Source organism: Bos taurus, chromosome 19 (assembly GCF_002263795.3).
Source record: "Bos taurus isolate L1 Dominette 01449 registration number 42190680 breed Hereford chromosome 19, ARS-UCD2.0, whole genome shotgun sequence".
NCBI lineage: Eukaryota > Metazoa > Chordata > Mammalia > Artiodactyla > Bovidae > Bos > Bos taurus.
The window spans coordinates 41,153,100-41,178,129 of NC_037346.1; the positions used below are offsets into that span (position 1 = coordinate 41,153,100).

The 25,030-nt window shown below is 39.0% G+C and overlaps 1 protein-coding gene and 1 pseudogene across 1 annotated transcript; one reads left to right on the forward strand and one right to left on the reverse strand.

The window, feature by feature from the left end:
* Nucleotides 1-8,890: 8,890 nt before the first annotated feature.
* On the reverse strand, nt 8,891-18,248 carry KRT39 (keratin 39). Its single transcript, XM_059878369.1, has 9 exons — nt 18,189-18,248; nt 16,775-17,374; nt 15,841-15,923; nt 14,960-15,116; nt 14,080-14,241; nt 13,843-13,968; nt 12,288-12,508; nt 10,621-10,891; nt 8,891-9,565 (listed from the first exon to the last, which is right to left on the reverse strand). The coding sequence occupies exons 1-8, from the start codon at nt 18,246-18,248 to the stop codon at nt 10,630-10,632; spliced, it is 1,671 nt and encodes a 556-aa protein (XP_059734352.1). The 3' UTR covers nt 8,891-9,565; nt 10,621-10,629.
* Nucleotides 18,249-19,142: 894 nt separating this feature from the next.
* On the forward strand, nt 19,143-24,627 carry LOC788342 (bax inhibitor 1-like; annotated as a pseudogene).
* The last annotated feature ends 403 nt before the right edge of the window (nt 24,628-25,030 follow it).

Consider the following 25,030-nt stretch of genomic DNA (forward strand, 5'->3'; position numbering starts at 1 on the left):
TAACTCCCCTGTGGACTTTGCTCTCAGACAAACCTGAACTGTGGGTTTCTCTGTCACTAATTACTGTTTACTGCATAAGCTTCATATCATTAGTATGAAGTGATGGTGCACTAGCTGGACAGTGGACATAATACCTGCATTCTGCTCCCATTGAATATTCAGTTCTATTTGGGTGAGCTCCAAATGATCTCTTTGATTATCTCACTCTGTGGCCACCAGACCATACATTTTTCTTCCTTATTTTTTTCTGTTTCTCCCAATTTCTCCCCTGAAGTCACAAACATAGCATCTTCTATTTTTACTATCTAAACCTAATATTACACTTGATTTCTTTCCTGATAACTAATGCCCCCAAATTTGTAGCCTTCATTAAACATGATTCTGGGGATGGATTTTCAATATCCTATCCTATCCCCCCTTTCCCTGTTAATCTCAGGATGGATCAGAACCAGAAACCCCCTAGAGCTTTAGTGGCCCCTGAAGCTGATGAAGCCACAAGTCATCTGTTGGAAACATGAGTATCTTGTAGCCATTGTTTCAACCCTGTGTTTATCATGAATATGAAAAGGATTAGAATGATATTTAGTTTTGATATGCACTTCTCTGATAATTAGTGATGTTGAGCATCTTTTCATGTGCCTCTTGGCCATCTGTTTATCTGATTTGGAAAAATGTCTATTTAGATCTTTGGCTTATTTTTTGATTGAGTTGTTGTTTGTTTGTTTTCATGATATTGGGTTGTGTGAGCTGTTTGTATGTTTTGAGATTAATCCCTCGTCCATTGCAAATATTTTTCTCGCCCTGGGATTTCTTTGGAAGGAATGATGCTAAAGCTGAAACTCCAGCACTTTGGCCACCTCATGCGAAGAGTTGACTCATTGGAAAAGACTCTGATGCTGGGAGGGATTGGGGGCAGGAGGAGAAGGGGACGGCAGAGGATGAGATGGCTGGATGGCATCACTAACTCGATGGATGTGAGTCTGGATGAGCTCTGGGAGCTGGTGATGGACAGGGAGGCCTGGCGTGCTGCGATTCATGGGGTTGCAAAGAGTCGGACACGACTGAGCGACTGAACTGAACTGAAGGGTTGTCTTTTCATCTTGTTTATGGTTGTCTTTGCTGTGCAAAAGCTTTTAAGTTTAATTAGGTCCCATTTGTTTATTTTTGTTTTTATTTTCATTACTCTAGCAGGTGGGTCAAAAAAGATCTAGCAGCTTGGTGCTCTGTGGTGACCTAGATGGGTGGGATAGAGGAGGGTGGAGGGGGGTCCAAAAGGGAGGAGATATACGTATAATACAAATAGCTGATTCACTTTGTTGTACAGCTGAAACCAACACAACATTAAAGCAACTATACCCCAATTAAAAAGAAATGAGGTTTTCCTGATAGTTCTCCAATGAAGACCTCTTGGTTTATGTCTGGTGGAGTTGAACCACTGCATGCCAACCTTCAAACAATAAACTTTACATGAACCCAGCAAACATAACTGCTGTGGTTAGACTGAGATGAGGTGGAGATGCTCTTTAGAAAGGCTCTGTCTGATTGCGAAGGCAAAGCATTTCCAGGGTGACACTCCTCTGAGCAGTCACAGTGGTCCATCTCTGTTCTCAAGCTGCTGGGTCCAGGAGCATCATTATTATTAGTGTACCAGAACCAGAGGAATGTTCAAGAGCTGATTCGTAGTAACCTAACTATTAAGTGACAGTTGAGTGAGCTAGAATGCAAATGTAATTAATTTAACATTGAGAGATGATCCATTCTGCAGCCAGAAAATTCCGGTCTACACCTTCTTTATTGTATTGGAGAAACCAATTTGTGGTGTGGAGGTTGTTCAGCAAAATGGACCCAGATGAGAGATGCTGGGTTTTCATAATGAAGCCTCAGGAACCGCCCCGACTCTCCATGTACTGTGATTGTGTTCAGTGTTGGTCTTTCATAGATTGGGCTGGTTATGAACACCATTGATTTGTTTTTAGGGGTCCCCTTCTTCAGACCTCTATGACACACACGTTATTTCTTTAAACATTTATGCCTTGATTGGGCCACAGATACTGTATTGTCAAACTTGAGTGATTAGGCTCAGGTCTTTTGGCATATATTAATGGAAGACTTGAATTTATTCCAATTTTAACTTGAGTGATTAATAACCATATGACACTGAGCGAGTGGACTTCCGTAAGCTTTGGTTCACTTATCAGTAAGGTGAGAATGATAATAATAATAGTAGTATTACAGGTTTGTTTTGAGATTGAGAGACAAAATTCACGTAAAGCTCTTAGCACAGTTATGCTAGGAGAATGGTCACCAGTCCTATCTGAACTGTTCTGTCATAGCCATATTCCACAACAGTAATCTTATTTACAAGGCTGGCTTCAAACTATTTTCCATCCTCCTCCTGGGTCATCTTCTTCCTATTGACTGCCAAAGACTGTGAAGGTTGACATATTAAGAAGAGGTCATTTCCATCTGAGTTCCATAACATGCTGGAAAATAGAAGAGTTAGACCTATATGTGGCAATCATTCACTATGTGTATGTAATACGTCAAAACAACTTGAATGTAGGTAATGTTTATTAAAAAATAACATATAGATTTCATCTTAAATCTAGAACTTTCATTAGTTATCAGGATGGCTTTCCATTTTCTGTACCATTGCCAGATCAACGGAAATACTTCATTAGCTCAAATGTGGGTATTTTGCCCATTGAATGTACACTTCTCAAAGCAACGCAGTGAAGTCATACTCACAGTGTTGCCAGGTACTAGGCAGGCTTTCAGAGCTTTGCTTGCATTAATTAGTTTCATCATCTCAACCCTATGACGTCGAAGCTATTAATAGGCAGTGGAGATAGAGAAGTTAGGTAAGTTGCCCAAGATCTCATGGTAGGTGGCAGGGAAGGGCTGGGAATCAGACCCAGCTAGTCTAACTTCAAGTATTTGTTCTTAATCAGCATGTGACTCTGCTTCTTAGCTAGAGATGGCCAACGTTCTCTTCTGGCTTTTTCTGATGCTTTGGTAGGGGTCACGGGTTCTGAATTTTCTTTTTTCTTTTTTAAATTTTATTTAATTTTTAAACTTTACATAATTGGATTAGTTTTGCCAAATATCAAAATGAACTTGATCAAGTTAGAGTCTTCATGAATGCTGTAATTTTTATTTGCCTTCTACTGTGAGAGTTTTCTCTGCACCCACAAAGCTATGCTGAGGGATGGGGAGGGATGGTCTCTTGGACTGTGGTGGTTAAGGAGGAAGGCATAGTTAGTTTTTTCAGATGGGTCAGTAGAAAATGAGTTGACAAACACTTATTCTCCACTGAGATGCAGAGAGAAGACCTTTCTATTGTTACATACAAGTGAGAGATAGGTGGGTCTCTATAACCAAATACATGGCTTTGGAGAAATTCAGTCCCAAGAGGGTCTTCTGGGCCTGTAGCCTTAAGTTGCTTCTCCAAGGGCAACACGTATCGAATTAGTAGGTACAATCCTCTCCAGTGTAACTCACAAGCATCTGCTAGACCCACTGGGCCATCACAAGGAGGTGTAACACCAGAGATCTTTGCCCCTGGCTTAGAATAAAGGCCTTCTTATTTTTTTCAGGGTACCAGTATTATGTCCAAGTTGATTGTTAGCATTGTTCTAGGCAGAGAGGGAAGAGAGAGAGAGAAAAAGAGAAAGAAGGGGAAAGGAGAGAAGGAGGAGAAGACAGATGGAGGGGAAGAGAAGGGGCAAGAGAAGAAGGAAGAGGTGGAGGAAGAGGAGGAGGAGGAGAATATGAAGAGAACAGTGGGAGGGCCAAGAAAACACGTTCAGAAACTTGGCTATTGGTGACATCACCTTAATTAGAATATTTAGAAACATTGGCATATTATGTATTTTCTTATGTGCATGTAAGTGGTGGTCTACGTCTTAAATGCATCACCTAAGAAAGAACTGCATATATAATGTTCAACCCCAAATGATAATTCAATTAAATAAACCTTTTCAATGTTGCCAAATAAGGTTGTTCCCATTTGAACTGGGTGCGTGGGTTGTTCCCATGAAGCTTGTGAATCATGCATGAACACACTGGCCAGATATTTCTGGCCAGCCAAATAGCCAAAGGATTCATTTCCTATAAAGTCATTTGATCACAGTGTTGAAACAATGTATCCCAGACTTGCTTGAGTGATACTAACCCATGGCACTATCTCATGGACGCTGGTTGCCTTGGCCTAGGAACTCTTCCTAGCATGGATGGCATACCTCATTTCTTTTTTGGGACACTTACCTTTTCTCCTGAATTTTAATCTCTTTCTCCCTTCCTCTCATTTGGAAAGGGCATTTGCTTTTAAAATACCGTTTATTATCAAAACTTGAATTTAATTTTTTCTTTATTTTATTTTTATTTTTTTAAGCTCTTTATTTTGTATTCAGTTATAGCCGATTAACAATATTGTGATAGTTTTACGGGAACAGCAAAAGGACTTGGCCGTACACATACATGTATCCATTCTCCCTCAAACTCCCCTTCCATCCAGGCTGCCACATAACATTGAGCAGAGTTTCATGTGCCAACCAGTAGGCCTTGTTGATTGTCCATTTTAAATATAGAAGTGTGTACATGTCCATCCCAAATTCCCTAACTACCCCTTCCCCTTATTGCTCCCCTGGGCAACCATAAGTTTGTTCTTTGAAAACTTCAATTTTAAATCAAAACAGAGAGAATTAGGATAAACCTACTCAAACAATGAGTAAGATATTTTTCTCCATTGTTGGAGAGATGGAAATTAAGGGAATTAATAATCATAACAACATACAATTATTAGCTTATAAAGAACTTAAAGAGCTTATTGATAGCATCAAATTGCTTTTTTTAAAAATTTTATTTTATTTTTAAACTTTACAATATTGTATTAGTTTTGCCAAATATCGAAATGAATCCGCCACAGGTATACATGTGTTCTCCATCCTGAACCCTCCTCCCTCCTCCCTCCCCAGACCCTCCCTCTGGGTCGTCCCAGTGCACCAGCCCCAAGCATCCAGTATTGTGCATCGAACATGGACTGGCGACTCCTTTCATACATGATATTATACATGTTTCAATGCCATTCTCCCAAATCTCGCCACCCTCTCCCTCTCCCACAGAGTCCATAAGACTGATCTATATATTTTGAAAGAAATCAGAGAGAGGAGTTGGAGACGTTTTGCCAAGTGTCATTTCCTGTGTACGTATGCAGAGGACTAGACACATTGAGTGACATCAGGAATTGTAAGGGGAACTAACCATGTTAGATCAAGAAGATTCTGGGTGAGGAGCCAGAGCACAGGGAAGTCAAATGATGCTCCTGACTATTAGACCTGAATGGCACTGTCTTGTGGCCCAGGGTGGTTTCCATCAGACCCAGTTTCACGTCTATCTACTACAGACGCGACAAAGAGAAGCAGAAGAGAGAGTACTGGAGTCTCTTACTGACTGCGTAGTGATGGGCCAGTCACCTTTCTCTCTGAGTTGCAGTTTCTCCATCTCTGATACTAAAAAAAAAAACCAAAAAAACTATTAGATGCCACAAAAATACTTTCCTGATTTTCAAAGAGATATGAGCACTTTCATGTTCATTGTGGCACTATTCTCAATAGCCAAGAGAAAGAAACAACCGTCTCTGTTCATTGATGGATGAATTAAAAAAAAAAAAATCACACACACACACACACATACACAAACACTCACACACTGAGCCTTAAAAAAGGGAATCCTTCAATATGTGGCAACATGTCTGAACATTACACTAAATGAAATAAGCCAAGCACAGAAGGACTAAAAATGCATAATTCCATTTATATGAATGATTTTAAATAAAGTCATCGCAACAAAGGGTAGAAGTTGCCAGGGGCTTGGATGAGGGGAAAGGGGGAAGTTACTAATCAACAAGTATAAAATTTCAGCTATACAAGATAAATACGTTCTAGAAATCTACTGTATAGTATTGTGTCTAACAAAACTGTATTGTTCACTTAAAAAATCTGTTAAGAGGGTTGATCTCATGTTAAGTGTTCTTACCACAGTAAAGTAAAATTTAAAATAAACACACTTAGTCTATGAATTTTTGGACAAAGAGAACTATCAGTGCTAATGACATAAAGACTCCTGGGATGGTTTCTCACTGGAAGCAATGACAAGCAAGCTGGAGAAAGGTGCTTTGAAAGGTTGAAAAATAATCTGTTGCTGCTGTGAATTGTTTCTATTCTTGGACACTGATTATATCAAGTATCAGGTGCTATTGTGACTTTCCTAAGGAAATCAAAGTACTTAAAATTCAGTCTTATTGTGTGGTGGCATTGAGTGAGTCACTTAACTTCTCTATCTGTTGGTTTCTTTATTTTTTTGTATTTTATTTTTTATTTTCTATACAAGTTTGAAAGACTATTTTCCCATTGACAGTTATTAAAAAATAACTTTATTTTGTTTGTTTCTTTATCTTTTATATGGGAATATTAATAATAACTACTTTATGGTAGTGTTTTGAGGATTAAATGAGTAGTTAATAACACTTATTAACAGATTTATTATTGATGAACCCCACTGTATAAACAGGTGGATGGATATGTGGAGAAGGAGCTGTCTGCAAGTGTGGTCATCTAGCAAGCTCATTTCAGAACCTAAAAGAAAGCCCCCGACAAAGGTATCATATCATCCAGAACTTTAAATCAAAAGGCACTTGTCAGATAGAAAGCAATGGCTTTTAGTTCAGCATACATGCCTCGGCTGAGGATATTTGTTTAAATTTGCATTTCAGGGTCCCACACCTGGAGATGCTAATGCAGGAGGTCTGGGATAGGGCCCCCAAATTTGAATGTTACAAGCTCTCCAGGGTATCTAGACATAGTTTCTGGGTCAACTGGAGAATTTCTGGTGGAAAGTAATGCAAGAGGTTGTCACTAACCCAGTTTTGGGGAAATTATTTTAGGCTGCTTCGTCTAACTAGAAATTTCTGTTAGTAATGGCAGTATTGATAATAATACCAACTAACAGTTACTGAATACATACTGTTCATCAGCTACTCCTTTAAGCACTTTACATGCTGTAGTTCATTTAATGCTCAGAATGATCTGGTGGTGTTACTGCTAATACCCTCATTTCACAGATGGGGAAAGTGAGGTCCAAGAAGGGTCAATAAACAGTCTGAGGTCTCACAGTGAGGAATCAGAGGTGGGATTTGAACTCAGACTCCAGAGAACATGCTGTTTCCTGATTTATGATTGACTTTTGAGCTGTGCTAAAGTTACACTTTAAATTTTTTTAATTTTGTTGGTGTATATTTGGTTTAAAATGTTGTGTTTGTTTCAGGTGTACAACAAAGTGATTCAGTTATACATAGATACGTATCTGTTTTTTCAGATTCTTTTTCCTTACAGGTTATTACAAAATACTTACTTTAGTTCCTTGTGCTATATAGCAGGTCCTTGTTGGTTATTTTATATACAGTAGTAAAAACTCCTAATTTATTCCTCCTTCCTTCTCCTTTGGTAACCACAAGTTTTGTTTTTTTTTAAATCGAATTCCTCCTTTTCCTCTCCATTAGACCCTTATGTACTGTTCTCCTGGCCTACACCTAACTAATAAAAAACCCTTTAACTCCCTCCTGTGGCTGTATAGGATATTAATTTAGCTTCCTGGGAAAAGTCCAGACCCACTTATCACCTTTAAAAGGTTTGGCCACTCATATACAAAGTCCAGTAGATAGTTTTATCTTCCCATATATAGAGAAACACTTAAGAAACCCATTAGCTGTTGAGTGGTCAAACCCCCTCTTTACCATGCAGTTTCTAATAATTTACTTCAATCATGGAAGGCATGTGGGAGACTTTGCTCTGAGCAGAAGGAAGATGTCCTATTTTTGGGAAAAGTTGGCAATGGCATTGCCGTATCAGCCCAAGGTTTCTCTGAATCCAGCAAGGCTCCTAAACCCTGAGTCTTGTTGGATTCGAACCTCAGAGCAGACCGTGCAGCTCTGATCTTTCCTTAGTTGGTTTCCCAGTTAGTGTTGATGGTGTGTACAGGGTTGACTGGGGACTATCTCTGAACCAGACACAAAGGAAGAAGGTATGGAAGGAAATGACACATGCCTGGATTTCAATATAAGGAATAAAAACTCCCTTCTGCACAGCGTTTTACAGCTTATAAGACCCTTTCACTGTCATTATCTCCTTTTTAAAAGTTTATGGCACATTTTATTGAATATCATTGTTGTCACTATTTGCTTAAGACATAAGTCCCCATCACCATGAGGTATTTAGTGAGGTCAGAGAGGAGGGAGCTTTCCCTGGAATCTTATAAGATTTCAGTTTTAATGAATTTTGGAAAAATCATTGATTTTAAGGGTCATAGACCACTTGCATGGACTAAAGTTATGTTGATCACAAGATTGTTAAGGTGATTTTCATTAAAAGGTGATTTTCACCATTATCTCCATTAATCCTTCCAGTTGTACAACAGACAGGGCCCTAGTTATTATGTCCTTTTTGTTCAAGGGCTCACACTCACACACAAGCTGATTTAAAACTCTATCTTGGAGTTTCTGACTCTAAACTGCATGCTCTTCCCACATTTCCATCCTTCAGTCTGAGATAGAATGCAAGGAAGTGCTGATCAGGGGTAATATGAGCATTCAGAGTTAAAAGAGATTATTGATAGAAAAGAGATCCCTCTGGGAGTCCTGAAATCCATTTGCTTAGTGTAATTTGTTACTTGTCTGGAAGAAGTGTAAGGCTAAGCTGTGAGCTAAACAATGCTTTCATCTTTGATGTGGCCACAGCCATCAACTGATACTGATATGTGCTCTAAGACTTCAAAGATGTTTTATTGAGTAGAACTGTGGGCTTGATCACAGGAGATCTTATTCTATTCTTTTTATCCATCAAAGCCAAACACTATTAAAACTCTAAAATCATTACTGGAGAACTAAATTCATGGAGAAAGAATTTTAACATGAGATAAGAATGATAAAATTAGTTCTAGGGCTTATATAAAAATAACATTTGTATAGTAATTTTCAGCATACAGAGCAGCTTCACATAGAAACTGCATCACATAGAAACTTCATCTGATCATCACAACAACCCTGTGAAGTAGGCATGAATCTTATTTAACAAACAAGGGAATTAAATTTGATGACGGCTCAAGATTTGCCAGAGTCATGGTTAGAAAATGGCAAGTATAGGACTTCAGGACTTTTGACTTCACATTCTGTGTGTGGGTTGAAATTACTTACTGAAACCTCTGGAAAGGTAAAAAAAATTTTGTACAGACTGATTTAAACACTCTGAGACCCTACTGTAAGAAGCTCTGATAATGGCTGGTACCTAAATGCTTTCTCACATTGGGACTGCTTGCAAGCAGGAATTATTCTTGATTACTTCTCTGCAAAGTTTGTTGCTATTGAGTCCATTTCTCTATTCTGATAGATTGAAGCAGGCATCTGAGTTATTTTTTCAAGGTGCCTGTCACAGGGAGATAGAGGAGCAGGGTAATGTCTTGAGATTTCCAGCTATATGTCCTTTGTCAAACAATCAGAACTAAAGCCCATTCCCTAAAGAATAGAAAGAGAAATAGCAAACATTTAATGAAAGGATCCAAGATATTTCTTCAAAATGCTCTGGATTCATACCCCACGAGGATTTCCGATTCTTGATGAAAATGTTTGGAGAGCCTGATGATTTACAAAGTTTTGGAGAATGTGTACATCTTTAAAAATATTTTTGTGCATGGCGCTTCCCTGGCAGTCTGGTAGTGAAGACTTGGTGCTTTCAATGCAGAGGGTGTGGGTTCTATCCTTAGTCCAGGGACTAAGATGTTGCATGCCATGCAGGCAGACAAAATACATACAACAAAATACATTCACACAAACAAAAATAAAAACGAGGAAAAGCTCCAGTCTTCATCTAGAAGGAGTGCAGAGAGAGAACAGAGAATGGGAGATAAAGGACTTGAATATCCTCAAACCCATGAGTTGTAAAACTTAAAATTCAAGAAGCCCAAAACATCTTGAGCATAATAAATAAAATAAGTAAAAAATTAAAAAAATATTTGAGAGCAGGCAGAGTGTGTATGTGTGGATAAACAGTCATTGAGACAACAGAGGTGAATAGGATTCAGACTCATGACTATTCAAGGAAACTAAGTATTAAAGACTTTTCTCTGTTCATGCCATACTCACATAAGCTTCTTTCTATATACAAATAAGGAGTTTAGAAGGGAAGATTTTAACTTTTCACCTTCATGTTCTGTGGCCAAAAACAACCCTCAAACTTGTCTGACCGGCTTTAGAGAGGAATGTAAGTAAACAGGCCTGAATGAACACAAGAGAACCTGCCCATCACCTGTGGAGTCAGGTAATGTAGGTCACCTCGTCACACCTACGTATCCGTGCCTGACCTTCAGATGCATGGGAAATGTGCTTCCAGAGAAATGTCATTTATTGTCGTGTTGGTGGCAATGACTTAGGGAAGGAGCAGAATAAAAAATCTTATATCTAGCAATGGGGACCCAATGTAGTAGCAAGAAACTAAGTACCTCAAGGGACTGGGGGTTCTGGCAGAAACAAGGATTGGTCTCTCTTTCATGAATCAGAGTCATTTTTATCACCTTGGGATGTCAGGCTTTGGCAGTTCTGGTGATGAAGCAAGGCTGCACGTGCTTGTGAGAAGAAATGACTTTGCCATCCTTGATCTCCTCAGTGATGGTGCAGATTTTAACCAGAATTCTGGGCAGGATGCTGCAGGCGCTGCGGGACTCATGTATCCCACAGGGGCCTAAGGATGACGTGTGAACTGGGGCTGTGCATTCCATGGTCCTGGCCTTGCTGGATATGCAAGCAGAAGGCTCATGCTTGATGGCACACGGGTGACAGGGAAGCCTAGGAAAAAACAGAATTCTGCTTGTGATTGAGGGAAGGCAATGGTGGCTATGGAGAAACACGGCAGTGGTTAATTTTTCAGTATGTGTCGCTTAAAACAAGTACTTCCTAATACTTGTTTATTCATTTTGCACAAGCACCAGCGGAAGAAAAAGAATCAGACCAGACCCATGGGAAAGCAGCATCCTAGGTTTAGATGTGCTAGATTATGTAAGCTGCCATTACAGCCAATGCCGTAGTGTTGGATGAACAGGCCAGGCGTCCAAGACAAGGGTGGAGCCCAGGTCTGTCATTTGCCAGCTGGTGACCTCAGATAAGTCAGTTAACCCTCCTGAGCTTTAGTTTTTCATCTGTAGAATGGATATAGTGGGAACTCAACAGTGAGAAGGGACAAGTCAGAGGGCTTACTATCTGCAGAAAGGAAATTAATCTGGTATTTTTCCTAATGAGAGTGTTAGTCACAGAACTTTTGGTGACCGATCTCCATCTATGGAAGAGTCCTCAACACTTCATCCAAGATCTCTGAAGTACCTTCTGGGTGTCTATAAGTGACTAATCTTTAGAGAATTAGAGTTGGGAGGACTTACAAGTGAGAACTCTTTGAGGAAGCATCATGTTTCTTTGATGGATGATTCAAGGTACTTTGGTATGTTATAGCTCCTCAGAGTGATCACAGAGGTGAACATTGTGCTAATATAATGTGGACATGCCAGTGAAAAGATTGCTGTGAACAGAGTTCACTGATTGTTTCTGGGAACGAAGTCTCCTTAGCAGTTGTAAATTAAGTCTGCATTTGGGGCATTAGTTTGGATGGAGTTGATTCAAAGAGCTCATACTCCTTATCAGTTCTTTATGAGTTGGTTAGCTTCTTATCATTAACAAAATCACAACTTCTATAAAAGATGCTGATATACACACGTGTACATGCTGCTCTTGGCCATCAAGGGCAAGTGACTGGACAAGGCTAGGAGTTTCATCCTGAGCAGAATGTTTCTTCTAAGGGAACATGGTTTTTCTATTCGATCTCATGACAGTCAGATTTTCATCTCAGTAGGGGAAAAATCTGTAAATCACCAGGAATGTTCATCTTTGGGGAAACTATTTTTTTCCCCTAGTAATTTTTAAGACTTTAAGAAGCTAGCCAGCCTGTAGGGAATCAATCTGGAGCACTGGCTCTTCAAAAACAATGCAGTTCAGCTCACCCCTCAAATTTGGACTAGGTTACGATTGTAGGCCTCCAAATGGCATAGCTCTAGAGAGAGTGGATGGACTGTTTCAGCCGAAGCTCCCCATCACTGACAAGAAGACCAAGGCGATTGTTCCCCGTTGCTGGTGGCAGCACACGTATGTGTGTGTTTGAGCCTTTTCTTGCAGAAACTGCTTTTATTTTACGTACTTGCCATCTGAGCTCTCCAGAAGGCTGTGGTATGTGGCAATCTCACACTCCAGCCGCGACTTGACATCTAGCAGAATCTCGTATTCTCGGTTCTGTCTTTCCAGGGCCCCCCGGATCTCTGCCAGCTGAGCCTCTAGGTTATCGATCAGACACTGGATCTGGGTCAGCAAGGCTGCGTAGCGGGCTTCCGTTTCTGTCAGGGCACATTCCTGGGAGTCTCTCTATCACAGAGGAGGAAAGGAGAATTTCTAATGATGACTCCCTTAAACCCAAGTCATTTGTGATCAGCATCATTTTAAACAGTGTTTTTTTTTTTTTTTTTAAATGACGGGTACTAATGATTCTCCAAGCCCTCTTATTATTTCCTGATCAAACAAATCTAAAAATAAAATTATCAACTATGTTAAAACTTGCTTTTGTCTTTTTTCTTTGGGCATCTCTTTAAATAATTATCTTCCTCTTCCTTAATCACTTGACAATCTCCTACCACATTCTCCTACCTAAAACAGAAAAAAATTCCAACATATTTTACACTTAGGCATTAAAACCGCATTACCATGGCACCTTGCTTTATGAGGATTTGTACCTTAAAAAGGAGAAAAAGGAAGTGAGAAGCAGTTAGACATAAACAATTCCTTCACTGGAGCAATTCCTTTACATGTAAAATATGAGAGTTGAATCTTTGGTAATTAAAGTTCTTTCCTGATCTATCATTCTGTATGACTATATATAATGGGATTTTAGTTTTCAATAACATATGTCTTTCATGATTATTCCAATTTTTACAGATGAGAAAACCGAGGCTCAGGAATTTAAATGAGTTGACCAGCTGGTGACAAAACCAGCTTTGGGGCAAGGTCTTCCTAATAGCCTTCATACCAGAGCATTTAAATAATTTCCTACTTCAGAGAGGTTGTAGAATGAGGAAGAAGTGGTTCCAGCTTTGGAACCTGCATTCTGGCTCAGACTTGAATTTTTTTTGTGACTTTTAACAAGTTACTTAATGCCTCAGGAGCTCATATCTCCATCTACAAAATAAGTGAGGTGAAACTTCTCTTGGATTTGACTTGGTAAAGCCACCTTAGCTCTCTGAGCCTCGTCTGTAAAATTGGCTTAATAATTATGCCATGTCCTTCAAAAGATTATTTTAATACATTTGATAGTTTGTAAAACTGTTTTGCATATAATAAAATGCTCTTATAGAGTTTCCCAAAGTGTACTCCAAGGATTATCATTGCTGTGAGATGCTCTTTTAAAAAAAAGGAGTCCATGGTCAAATGAGTTCTAAAATGCTGAATACGATATATCCTTTTCTTGTTGATTCATGGTGAACATCAGCTTATTAAAGGCCTGTAGGAAGGTACCCTGTTTCACCTTTGTTTAATCCAGGATTTCTCTGGCTTATTTGACCACAAAGTCTTTTTTTTAGCACAGACCCTTTAGGAAACAGAGGAACTATTATTCTAAGGGACACACGTTGGGAAACACAGCACCACACAGATTCAGGGACTATTGCCATCACTGCTGTGCTGGGTCTGGTCAGTGTTTCGGGTACCATGCGGTGCTGGGCGTGCAGTTCAATCTCCAGAGCATTCATGGTGCGTCTCAGTTCAATGATCTCCTTCTGGTAGCACTGCTGTTGTTGAGTGCTGGTCACCACCTGCTGGTTCAGCTCCTCCATCTGAAACACAGTCAAAGGCCATCAAAGGATATCATGAAGGGAAAACCTGTGTTTCAAGGGCCCCTGGAAGTAGGGTTAACTTTTTGTTTTTGCATTTTCTACCCTCCCTACCTGTGTGTTGAACCACTCTTCTACATCTTTGCGGTTTGTCTCCATGATCGACTCATATTGACATCTCATTTCTCGTAGAACCCGGTTTAGGTCAACAGAAGGGGCACTGGTCACTTCAATGTTGAGTCTGTCCCCAAGCTGGCTCTGTAAGGAACTGATTTCCTATGGAAAGAAAAGAATGTGAAGTCACTTGATGAACAGATGACCCTCTTGTGCCCTTGTTTCAGTCTAACAGTGATAATTTAGCTTAATTGCATCTGAAAGAAAGCCCACAATAAAGGAATACATGATTTACAGGTGCTATTGTATGGCAAAAACCACTACAATATTGTAAAGTAATTAGCCTCCAATTAAAATAAATAAATAAATAAAACATGTTACGACTTAAGGCTATTTTAGATACGACTGTGTGTTCAAGTATGTGCAATATTACAAGGAATTAACTAGCAAGATCAGGATTTAAAAGAATTTAGATAGTTTCCATGGGTAACGGGTGAAGTGACATAGAGGTGAAATTTATAATGAGAGATCATAGTCTTTATGATGCCAATATGTCCTTATGCCAATATTGGCTTATACCAGTAGTGGCAGAAGTCTGTGCAGAGATGCCTATAAAAAGATGGGAAACCTGTGAGCACAGGAAAATTGGGTTGCTTCCTTTTCCTGGAAAAACTAGAGAGGACAGTGGAGGCTTCAGATATTGTGTTATAGGCAACAGATTTGAAACACACTGAATCAATGAATGGTAGTAGTAGTAGATATAATCAAGGTAAAACAGAGTAGTGGCTAGTGGGGACAACTTTTGTCAAATTCAACTCAAAAAAATTGATGCTACTTTTAGAGGCTTAGTTTGTAATAACTCTCTTGGTCTATCTCTAACCTGTTCATGGTCGTTTTTGAGGCAAAGGAGCTCCTCTTTCAGAGACTGGACTTGTGCCTCCAGGTCAGCCTTGCCCAGCGTCAGTGCATTCAGGATCTGCTGTAGGCCATTGGCATCTGCCTCCACTAGCTGGCGTAGGGACACCTCAGCTTCGTACCTATAAAAATGAGACATGAAAAAGTAGGCATTAAAATGTAGATGGTGTAAATCAAGCCAAGAAGAACTTTCTTCTGCATTTTTCACTAGGCTTCTCATTTCTTATGTTTCCGTCAGAGGTTTTTATTCTCTTTAAAGGTAGAATCATTTGAAAACATCAAAATGGGTTTGCAAATTATACAGTTATGCAATTATGCAGTCCATGGGGTCTCAAAGAGTCGCAAAGAGTTGGACACAACTGAGAGACTGAACTGAATTATGATTCCTTAGTTTGTCAGTGGTGCTCTCTTATTATTTAAGATGAATGAGTTTATCGTCCTTCTCCTTCCACTAGAGGCAGTGTAGTGTAAGTGCAAAGAGCAAAATTAAGATTTAGCAAGCTTGGGTCCAAGTTTTCATTTTGCTTGTACTAGTTGCATGCCTTGGAGCCTGTTAAACCTCAGTTTCTCACCTTAAATGGGATAGTAATACATTAGCTCTATCTATCTTATTGACTATTGTGCAGGTAATCAGATGTGTTCATATGTTATAAACTGCAGATACTGGATGCATGTGAGTGGTCGTGAATCTCAATCATTTATATTGAGTATGGAGGTCTTCTCTGGGCTGGTGCTGACATGGCATGGGCAGGAGAGTGAGTAGACTTGGAGATGGTCTTATTGGGACTGTGTCGCATCAGACGCAGGGTGAACTCTGTCATGGACGACAGAGTCGGGTGGGCTTACTTGGCTCTCACGTCATCAGCAGTCAGTTTGGTGTTGTCGATTTGTGAAACCAGTCTGGAATTCTCAGCCTTGGTACACAAGATCTAGAATTAAGAAGTTGCACACACAAATGAGACAAACACCAAGATATCCTCCTTTAAAAGCCTCCAAGGGGCTTCTGTGTGTTTCAGTTAACAGGGGGAGGCTGGTTAGGCTTTTCGTAGCTATGCTTAGTATGCTGGGGAACTTTGGGAAGTCAGAGTTTTTTTGTTATTTTCCTAAAAGATCAGCAAAAGAATTACTTCAACAAAAACTTCTGTAGATGTTTTGCTGTTAAAATATAAAGTTCATCGCACATTTGCACAACATACCAGGGTCCACTAGAATGTTCATACTATGAGGGTGAGACATTTTAGTTCACCGATATGTTCCCAGAGCCTAGAATAATGTCCAGTACATTGTTGCTGGTGCCCAATAAATATTTTTTGAAAAAATGTAACAGAAAAAAAAATCCATAATGTGTAGCAGCAGCATATCATTCAGAATTTTAGGTTTGGCATGGGAAGAAACTATACAATTTGGAGATGATGAAATGAGCATAAAAGGAGAAAAGAGTGACGATGATTGAAAAAAATGGATACTAGTCAAATTGTTTCGGAACTTGTTTAAACAAAATTCATTTCCTCAGATCCCGGTTTTCTAATCTTTGTTAAAGAAATGGCAGCAGATATTAATATATTTTGGTCATGTGTTATCTGATAGCAGAGTGTAACTCTGGAAGATGAAAAGCTGTAAAACTCTAAATATTGCCTCAACAATTTCATTCAAGAAATTTTCTTATTCTACAAAATATTTTTCAGTATAAAATGAACTAAAATACTAAAGTTTAGCAAATGACTATTGCTTTGAGACCATCAACTCACAATGGGATTATACATGTTCCTAAGAATCTTACCTTTTGCTGGAGCTCCTCAATGGTTGCATAGTAGGACAGGTAGTCAGGACATATGACCGGGAGTTCTTTGTTACATTCTTCCTGGATTTTACACTCCAGTGCGGCGTTCTCTCGTTCCAGCATCCGTACCTTTTCCAGGTACTTAGTAAGGCGATTGTTCAAGATTTTCATGGTCTCTTTCTCATTACTATTGATGCTCCCATCACACCAGCCACAATCATCCAGAAAGGGACAGGTATGGAAGTTGCTGATTAAGCAGAGGGGTGTGAGAGAAAAGCAAGGAGTGGGTTCGTCGTCCTGGGACTGGAGGGTTCTCAGATCATGACCGGTTGGTTGACAGCTATTGGCTTTAAGACCACCATGCTGGCAGCTGGTGTTAGGAAGGATGGTTGTTAAATTTGTAATCCCAGAACAGCTTTGGCATGGTGTTGCAGAAGACATAGTTGTTGTACAGCCCTTGGTATCCAGAGTGTGTGCCCAGCTTTGGTTGATTTCAAAGTCTGTGGTCTCCGGGATCCAAAGCTCAAGGCAGCCACGATTGAGTCTAAATTCCAAGCCTCTTGGCTTTTTCCTCTTTGAAGTACTTATATAGCCTTTGCTCTAGGTGGTGTCACAGTAGGCAGGAAGTTTTCCTTTCTAATGTTTATATATCAAATCCCACAGGAACATCTCATTAGTCTGCTTTTTACTTGCCTGAGAAGGGCTACTTGTCTCATAAAAATGTGTATTTAGGCTGTTACTAAGTTATTACCCATCACAACTACTACTTATCATTAGATTCAGAGCTTCACCTTATGTCTTCAAAAGGATCTGTCGTTATGATTCTAACAGCATCCATTATTAAGCAAGTGTGAGTATGTTAAGTTCATTAAGTCCTTGTTGACCTCTTCCCATGGCATTAAGCTTGATCAGGAATGAGTCCATCCTTCTTTTCCTTTCTTCTCTAAAAAGGGGAAACTATTGATATCTAATAATTATTGGTGAACTTAGAAATCAGTATTTTATTTTGGTATGTCCAACAGAATTTCCCATTTTCATTGTTCTGACATGTTGGTCTTAAGACTTGAAGTAATTGCTGGATTTCTGTTTTAGATTTCCAGGTTGGCTTTGATTGCTAATAAGAAATTCCTTGGAAAACAGGCGGGTCACCTTTCGAGTTTCCAAAACTCACACTTTTAATACTCAGTGTTTGTTTGGTGTATTACATTAGCTAAAAATTTGCTATGGTGTTGGTTTATGTTTGCTGTTTAAACATGATCTGCTGCAAGACAAGTGTGCTCTTTTTCAGGAATACTTAGCATTATTCTTAAGAAATACTTTATTAGTATTTTGTTCTTGATCCTTTCTGGAGGACCTAGGAGACAATAATTTCCTTACCTTTTCCAGCTTCTGGAGCCTATCTATGTTCCCTGACTTGCTGGCCCTTCCATCCTAAAAGCCAGCAACAGCCAGTCAAGTTTTTCTCACATCGCATCACTCTAACACTGACTCTTCTGCTTCCATCTTCCACATTTAAGGAAGAACCCTTGTGATTACATTGGACTGATGTCATCTAGGATAATCTTCCTATTTTAAGGTCAGCTGATTAGTAACCTTTCTTCTCCTTTGTCATGTAGCCTAATATATTTGAAGTTTCTGGGATTAGGACATGAAAATCTTTAGGGACTCATTATTCTGCCTAACACACAATGGAAGGGAAAAAAACGCAATTTATAGTAGTACCATAAAATGTAAAATATGCAAGAATAAATTTAGACAGGTATAAGATGATGCTGTTAAAGTGCTGCACTTATTATACCAGCAAATTTGGAAAACTCATCAGTGGCCACAGGACTGGAAAGGGTCAGTTTTCATTTTAATCCCAAAGAAAAGCAAGGCCAAAGAATGTTCAAATTACCATACAATTGCACTCATTTCACACGCCAGCAAGATTACGCTCAAAATCCTTCAAGCTAGGTTTCAGCAGTACAAGAACCGAGAACTTCCAAATGTACAGCTGGATTTAGAAAAGGCAGAGGAGAAGCACATCCAGTGTTAGAAGAGCTGTATGGGCTCCTGAGAGGTGGGTCAGAAGAGTGGAGGCTGTATCCCACAGACACTGCTGCTGCTAAGTCGCTTCAGTCATGTTCGACTCTGTGCGACCCCATAGACGGCCTCCTACCAGGCTCCGCCATCCCTGGGATTCTCCAGGCAAGAACACTGGAGTGGGTTGCCATTTCCTTCTCCAATGCATGAAAGTGAAAAGTGAAAGTGAAGTCGCTCAGTCGTGTCCGACTCTTAGCGACCTCATGGACTGCAGCCTACCAGGCTCCTCCGTCCATGGGATTTTCCAGGCAAGAGTACTGGAGTGGGGTGCCATTGCCTTCTCCTAGCATCATGCATAAATTTGATCGGAAGATCAACTTTGATGCACTCTTTAAATTTTCCCACATAACCCCCTCGACACAGCAGCACCTGAAGAAGGTCTCTGCCAGTTTTGTCTTCTGTATGTTTGTGGTGGCTGCAGGGGCCTATGTCCATGTGGTCACCCATTTCATTCAGGCTGGCCTGCTCTCTGCCTTGGGCTCTCTGGGGTTGATGATTCGGCTGATGGCAACACCTCACAGCCATGAATATAAGCAAAAAAAGACTGGGACTTCTGGCTGGATTTGCTTTCCTTACAGGAGTTGGCCTGGGCCTTGCTCTGGACTTGTGCACTGCCATCAACCCCAGCATCCTTCTCACTGCCTTCATGGTCCCAGCAATGATCTTCACTTGCTTCACCCTGAGTGCACTCTGTGCCAGGTGCCATAACTACTTCTTTCTAGGAGGTATCTTGATGTCAGCCATGAGCCTGATGCTCTTGTCTTTCCTGGGGAACCTATTCTTCGGATCTATTTGGCTTTTCCAGGCAAGCCTGTATGTGGGGCTGGTGGTCATGTGTGGCTTTGTCCTTTTTGATACTCAACTCATTATTGAAAAGGCTGAAAATGGAGATAAAGATTATATCTGGCATTGTGTTGACCTCTTCTTAGATTTTGTAACTCTCTTCAGAAAGTTCATGATGATCCTGGCTATGAATGGGAAGAATAATAAGAAGAAGCGAAGCAGTCATCCAGCCTTCCCCAATTTGACTTCCTTTCCCTCCACCCATCTTTACCTCTTTGCACACATTACAGTTGGCATGTTCTGTGATAATGAAAAGCATCAGAAAAAAAAAGAGAAGAAAAGGCAGAAGAACCAAAGATCAAATTGCCAATATATGCTGGATCATAGAAAAAGCAAGGGAATTAAAAAAAAAAATCTACTTCTTCTTCATTGACTATGCTAAAGCCTTTGACTGTGTGGATCACAACAAACTGTGGAATATTCTTAATGAGATGGGAATACCAGACAACATGACCTACCTCCTGAGAAACCTATATGTAGGATAAGAAGCAGCATTTAAAACTGGACATGGAATAACAAACTTGTTCAAAATTGGGAAAGGAGTACATCAAGGCTATATATTTTCACCCTGCTTATCTATCTTATATGCAGAATACATCATGCAAAATGCTGGACTGGATGAAGCACAGCTGGAATCAAGATTGCCGGGAGAAAAATCAACAATCTGAAATATACAGATGATACCACTTTAATGGCATAAACTGAAGAGGAACTAAAGAACCTCTTGATGAAGGTGAAAGAGGAGAGTGAAAAAGCTGGCTTAAAACTCAGCAATCAAAAAATGAAGATCATGGCATTTGGTCCCATCACTTCACGGCAAATGGAAGGGGAAAATGTAAACAGTGTTAGATTTCATTTTCTTGGGCTCCAAAATCAGTGCTGATGGTGACTGCTGCCATAAAATTAAAAGATGCTTGCTCCTTGGAAGAATAGCTATGACAAACCTATACAGTGTATTAAAAAGCAGAGACATCACTTTGATCACTCTGCCAACAAAGGTCCGTATAGTCAAAGCTATGGTTTTTCCCACAGTCATGTTTGAATGTGAGAGTTGGACCATAAAGAAGGCTGAGTGCTGAAGAATTGATACTTTTGAACTGTCGTGCTGGAGAAGACTCTTGAGAGTCCCTTGGACAGTGAAGAGATCAAACCAGTCAGTCCTAAAGGAAATCAACACTTAAGATTCATTGGAAGGGCTGGTGCTGAAGCTGAAGCTCCAATACTTTAGCCACCTGATGTGAAGAGGTGACTCATTGGAAAAGACCCTAATACTAGGAAAGATTGAGGGCAAGAGAAGGGAGGTTGAGATGGTTGGATGGCATCACAGACTCAATGGACATGAGTGTGAGCAAACTCAGGGTGACTGTGAAGGACAGAGAAGCCTGGCGTGCTGCAGTTCATGGGTTTGCAGAGTCAGACACGACTTAGTGACTGAACAACAACAAAGATTTTCAACTGATACCACATAAATACAACGAATCATAAGTGATTACTATGAACAATAACAAACCAATAAAATGGACAACTTAGAAGAAATGGATATACTCCAAGAAATGTACAATCTGCCAATACTGAATCAGGAAGAAAGAGAAAATAGAAACAGATGATTACCAATAATAAAACTGAATCAATACGACAAAAAACTCCCAACAAACAAAAGTCCAGGACAAGATGACTTCGTGGGTGAGTTTTACTAGTCACCTTTTCAAACTGTTTGAAAAATTTGCATAGAAAGGAATGCTTCTGAATTCATTCTACAAGGCCAGCATCACTGTGATACCAAAACTAGATAAGACACCACAAGAAAAGGAAAACGAAAGGGCAATATCACTGATGAACACAGATGTAAAAACTCTCAATGAAATATTAGCAAACTGAATTCAACAATACCTGAAAAGGGTCATATACTACAAACAAATGGGATCTATCTCAGGCATGCAATGGTTCAATATTTATGGGTCAATCAATGTGACACACCACATTACCAAACTGAAGAATAAAAACTATAGAATCACCCCAATAGACGGAGAAAAAGGTTTTGAAAAAATCCAACATCCATTTATTAAAAAACTCTCAACAAAGTGTGTGTAGAGGGAACATACCTCAGCAAAAACGGATCGTATGTGACAAGCCCACAGTTAACATTATACTTAATGATGAACATCGAGAGTATTTCTTTTAAGATCAGGAATAAGATGAGGCCCATTCTCACTACTTTTATTCAACATAGTATTGGAAGTCTTAGCTACAACAATCAGAGAAGGAAAAGAAGCATAAGGAATCCAAACTGGAAAGGAAGAAGTAAAACTGTCACTGTTTGTAGATGTCATGTTACTATACATATATATATAATATCCTAAAGAAGCACCCCAAACTATTAGAACTAATGAATGAATTCAGTAGAGTTGCAGATACAAAATAATATACAGATATCTGTAGTATTTCTATATACTAATAGCAAACTATCAGAAAGAGAAATTAAGAAAATAATCCCATTGAAATTACATCAGAAATAGAATACCTGGGAATAAATTTAATCAGAAGGTAAAAAAAACTGTACTCTAAAAACTATAAAACATTGATGAAAGAATTGAAGACTATGCAAACAAATGGAAATATATATGGTGCTCATGGATTGGAAGACATAAAATTATTAAATTAACCATACTACCCAAGACAAAAATCACTGCAGATGGTGAGTGCAGCTGTGAAATTAAAAGATGCTTACTCCTTGGAAGGAAAGTTATGAACAACCTAGGCAGCATATTAAAAAGCAGAGACATTGCTTTGTCAACAAAGGTCCGTCTAGTGAAGGCTGTGGTTTTTCCAGTGGTCATGTATGGATGTGAGAGTTGGACTATAAAGAAAGCTGAGTGCTGAAGAATTGATGCTTTTGAATTGTGGTGTTGGAGAAGACTCTTGAGAGTCCCTTGGACTGCAAGGAGATCCAACTAGTCCATCCTAAAGGAGATCAGTCCTGGGTGTTCATTGGAAGGACTCATGTTGAAGCTGAGACTCCAATACTTTGGCCACCTGATGTGAAGAGCTGACTCATTTGAAAAGACCCTGATGCTGGGAAAGATTGAGGACAGGAGGAGAAGGGGACGACAGAGGATGAGATGGTTGGATGGCATTACCAACTCAATGGACATGGGTTTGGGTGGACTCTGGGAGTTGGTGATGGACAGGGAGGCCTGGTGTGCTGCGGTTCATGGGGTTGCAAAGAGTCGGATACAACTGAGCAACTGAACTGAACTGAACTGAAGACAAAGTAGAGATTTGATGCATTTGCTATATAAATACCAAAGAAATTTTTCACAGAGCTGAGCAAGTAGTCATAAATTTTTTATGGAACCACAAAAGACCCCAAATACTGAACGCAACCTTGAGAAAGAAGAACAAAGCAGTATCACATTCCCTGATTTTAAACCATACGACAAAGCTACAGCAATCAAAACAGTACAGTATGGGCATAAAAACAGACAGATAGATCATGGGACAAAATAGAGAGCTCAGAAATAAACCCACACAGATACAGTCAATTAATTTATTGCAAAGAATACAAGAATGAGGAAATGAATTCCTTCAATTAGTGGTGTTTGGATAACTGGATAGAGCTATGTAAAAGAATGAAAAGAAACCACTTTTCACACCATATACAAAAATCAACTCAAAATGGATTAAAGACTTAAATGTAAGATCCTAAATCATAAAATTTCTAGAAGAAAACATAGGTAGTATTCTTTCTTTGAAATTGGCCTTAGCAATATTATTTTTGGATGTATCTCCTCAGGCAAGGGAAACAAAAGCAAAAATAAGCAAATGAGAACACATCAAACTAAAACCTTTTGTGCAGCAAAGTAAACCATCAGCAAAATGTAAAGGCTGCCTAATGAGCTGGAGAAAAAATTAGCAAATGGTATATTTTTTAAGAGGTTAATATTCAAAATATAAAAATACTCAGACAAGTTGACATTTAAAAAACACAATTAAAAATTGGCAGAGAACCTGAATTGACATTGTTCCAAAGAAGACATACAGATGATCAACAGACACATGAAAAAAATATTCAACAAAACTAATCATCAGGGAAATGCAAATCAAAGTCATAATCAGATACTACCTCAAACTCATCAGAATGCATATCATCAGAAAGACAACAAATAACAAGTTTTGGGGAGGATGTGGAGAAAAGGGATATGGACAAATACAAATTGGTGCAGCCACTATGGAAAACAGTAGGGAGGTTCCTAAAAAGCCTAAAAATAGAATGCCCTGTGATCCAGAAATTTGACTTCTGCATATTCACCTGAAGGAAACAAAAACACTAACTCAAAAAGATATAGGCACCCACATTTTCAGTGCAGCACTATTTACAATAACCAAGATAATGGAAGCAACCTAAGTGTCCATTGATAGATGAATGGATAAAGAAGATGCAATGTTACTCTGCCATAAAAAATGAAATTTGCCATTTGCAATGACAATTACAATGGATGTAATTCAGAAGACATTATGCTCAGTGAAATGTCTGAGAAAGACAAATACCATATGATCTCACTTTTATGGTGAATATAAAAAACAAACAGAGCAAAATGAAAATAGACTTACAGATTTAGTAAGTCTATTTAGAATGTAAGACTTACTAAATAGACTTTAGTAAGTCTATTTAGAATGTCATGTAAATAGAGCAAAATGAAAATAGACTTACAGATTTAGAGAACAAATAAACTTCCCTTAGTTTATTTTGAGTATTTTTATTACTCTTTTGTTATTGTTAAATCAGGAGGATGCTATATAAAACATCTAGCATAAAATTTTACGTCTCAAACTTGATTTTTCTTTCAACCTGTATTAACTATTATTATTATTACTGTTATGTGCTTTATTTCTGGATTTTTAAAAAGGTAGAAATAGAAAATTGAGGAGAAGAATTATCTCCAGCTTTCTGGTATTTTTTCAAACTCTTAAATTTTGAAACAGTAATAGAGTCACAAGGATTTGCAAAGATAGTACAAGAGGTCCCATATACCCTGGTTTTCTGCAATGGTTATATGTCATTTAACTGTAGTACAGTTGCAAAATCAGGAAGCTGACATACTGATATAATGTTTGTGTTTCACTCTATATAATGTTTTTTCACACATGTAGTTTCAGGTAACCACCACTGCAATTAAGATGTGCAACAATTCAACCAACACAAAGATCTCCTTCATGCTACACCTATTTGTTCTCCATCTCTATAATTTTATTATTTCAAGAATGTCATGTAAATAGACTCATACAGTATCTGACCCTTTAAGACTACCTTTTTTTCACTTAGCATAA

Excerpts from the sequence above, each read along its gene's own strand:
- KRT39 (XM_059878369.1), bottom strand. The coding sequence starts at position 18,248 with ATGCGATGTGAGAAAAACTTGACTGGCTGTTGCTGGCTTTTAGGATGG. Across the intron at positions 13,969-14,079 it reads AAGAGTGGTTCAACACACAG|ATGGAGGAGCTGAACCAGCA; the intron begins GTAGGGAGGGTA and ends ACTGTGTTTCAG. Across the intron at positions 10,892-12,287 it reads CTGGAGAGCTCAGATGGCAA|GCTTCCCTGTCACCCGTGTG; the intron begins GTACGTAAAATA and ends GTTTTTTCCTAG.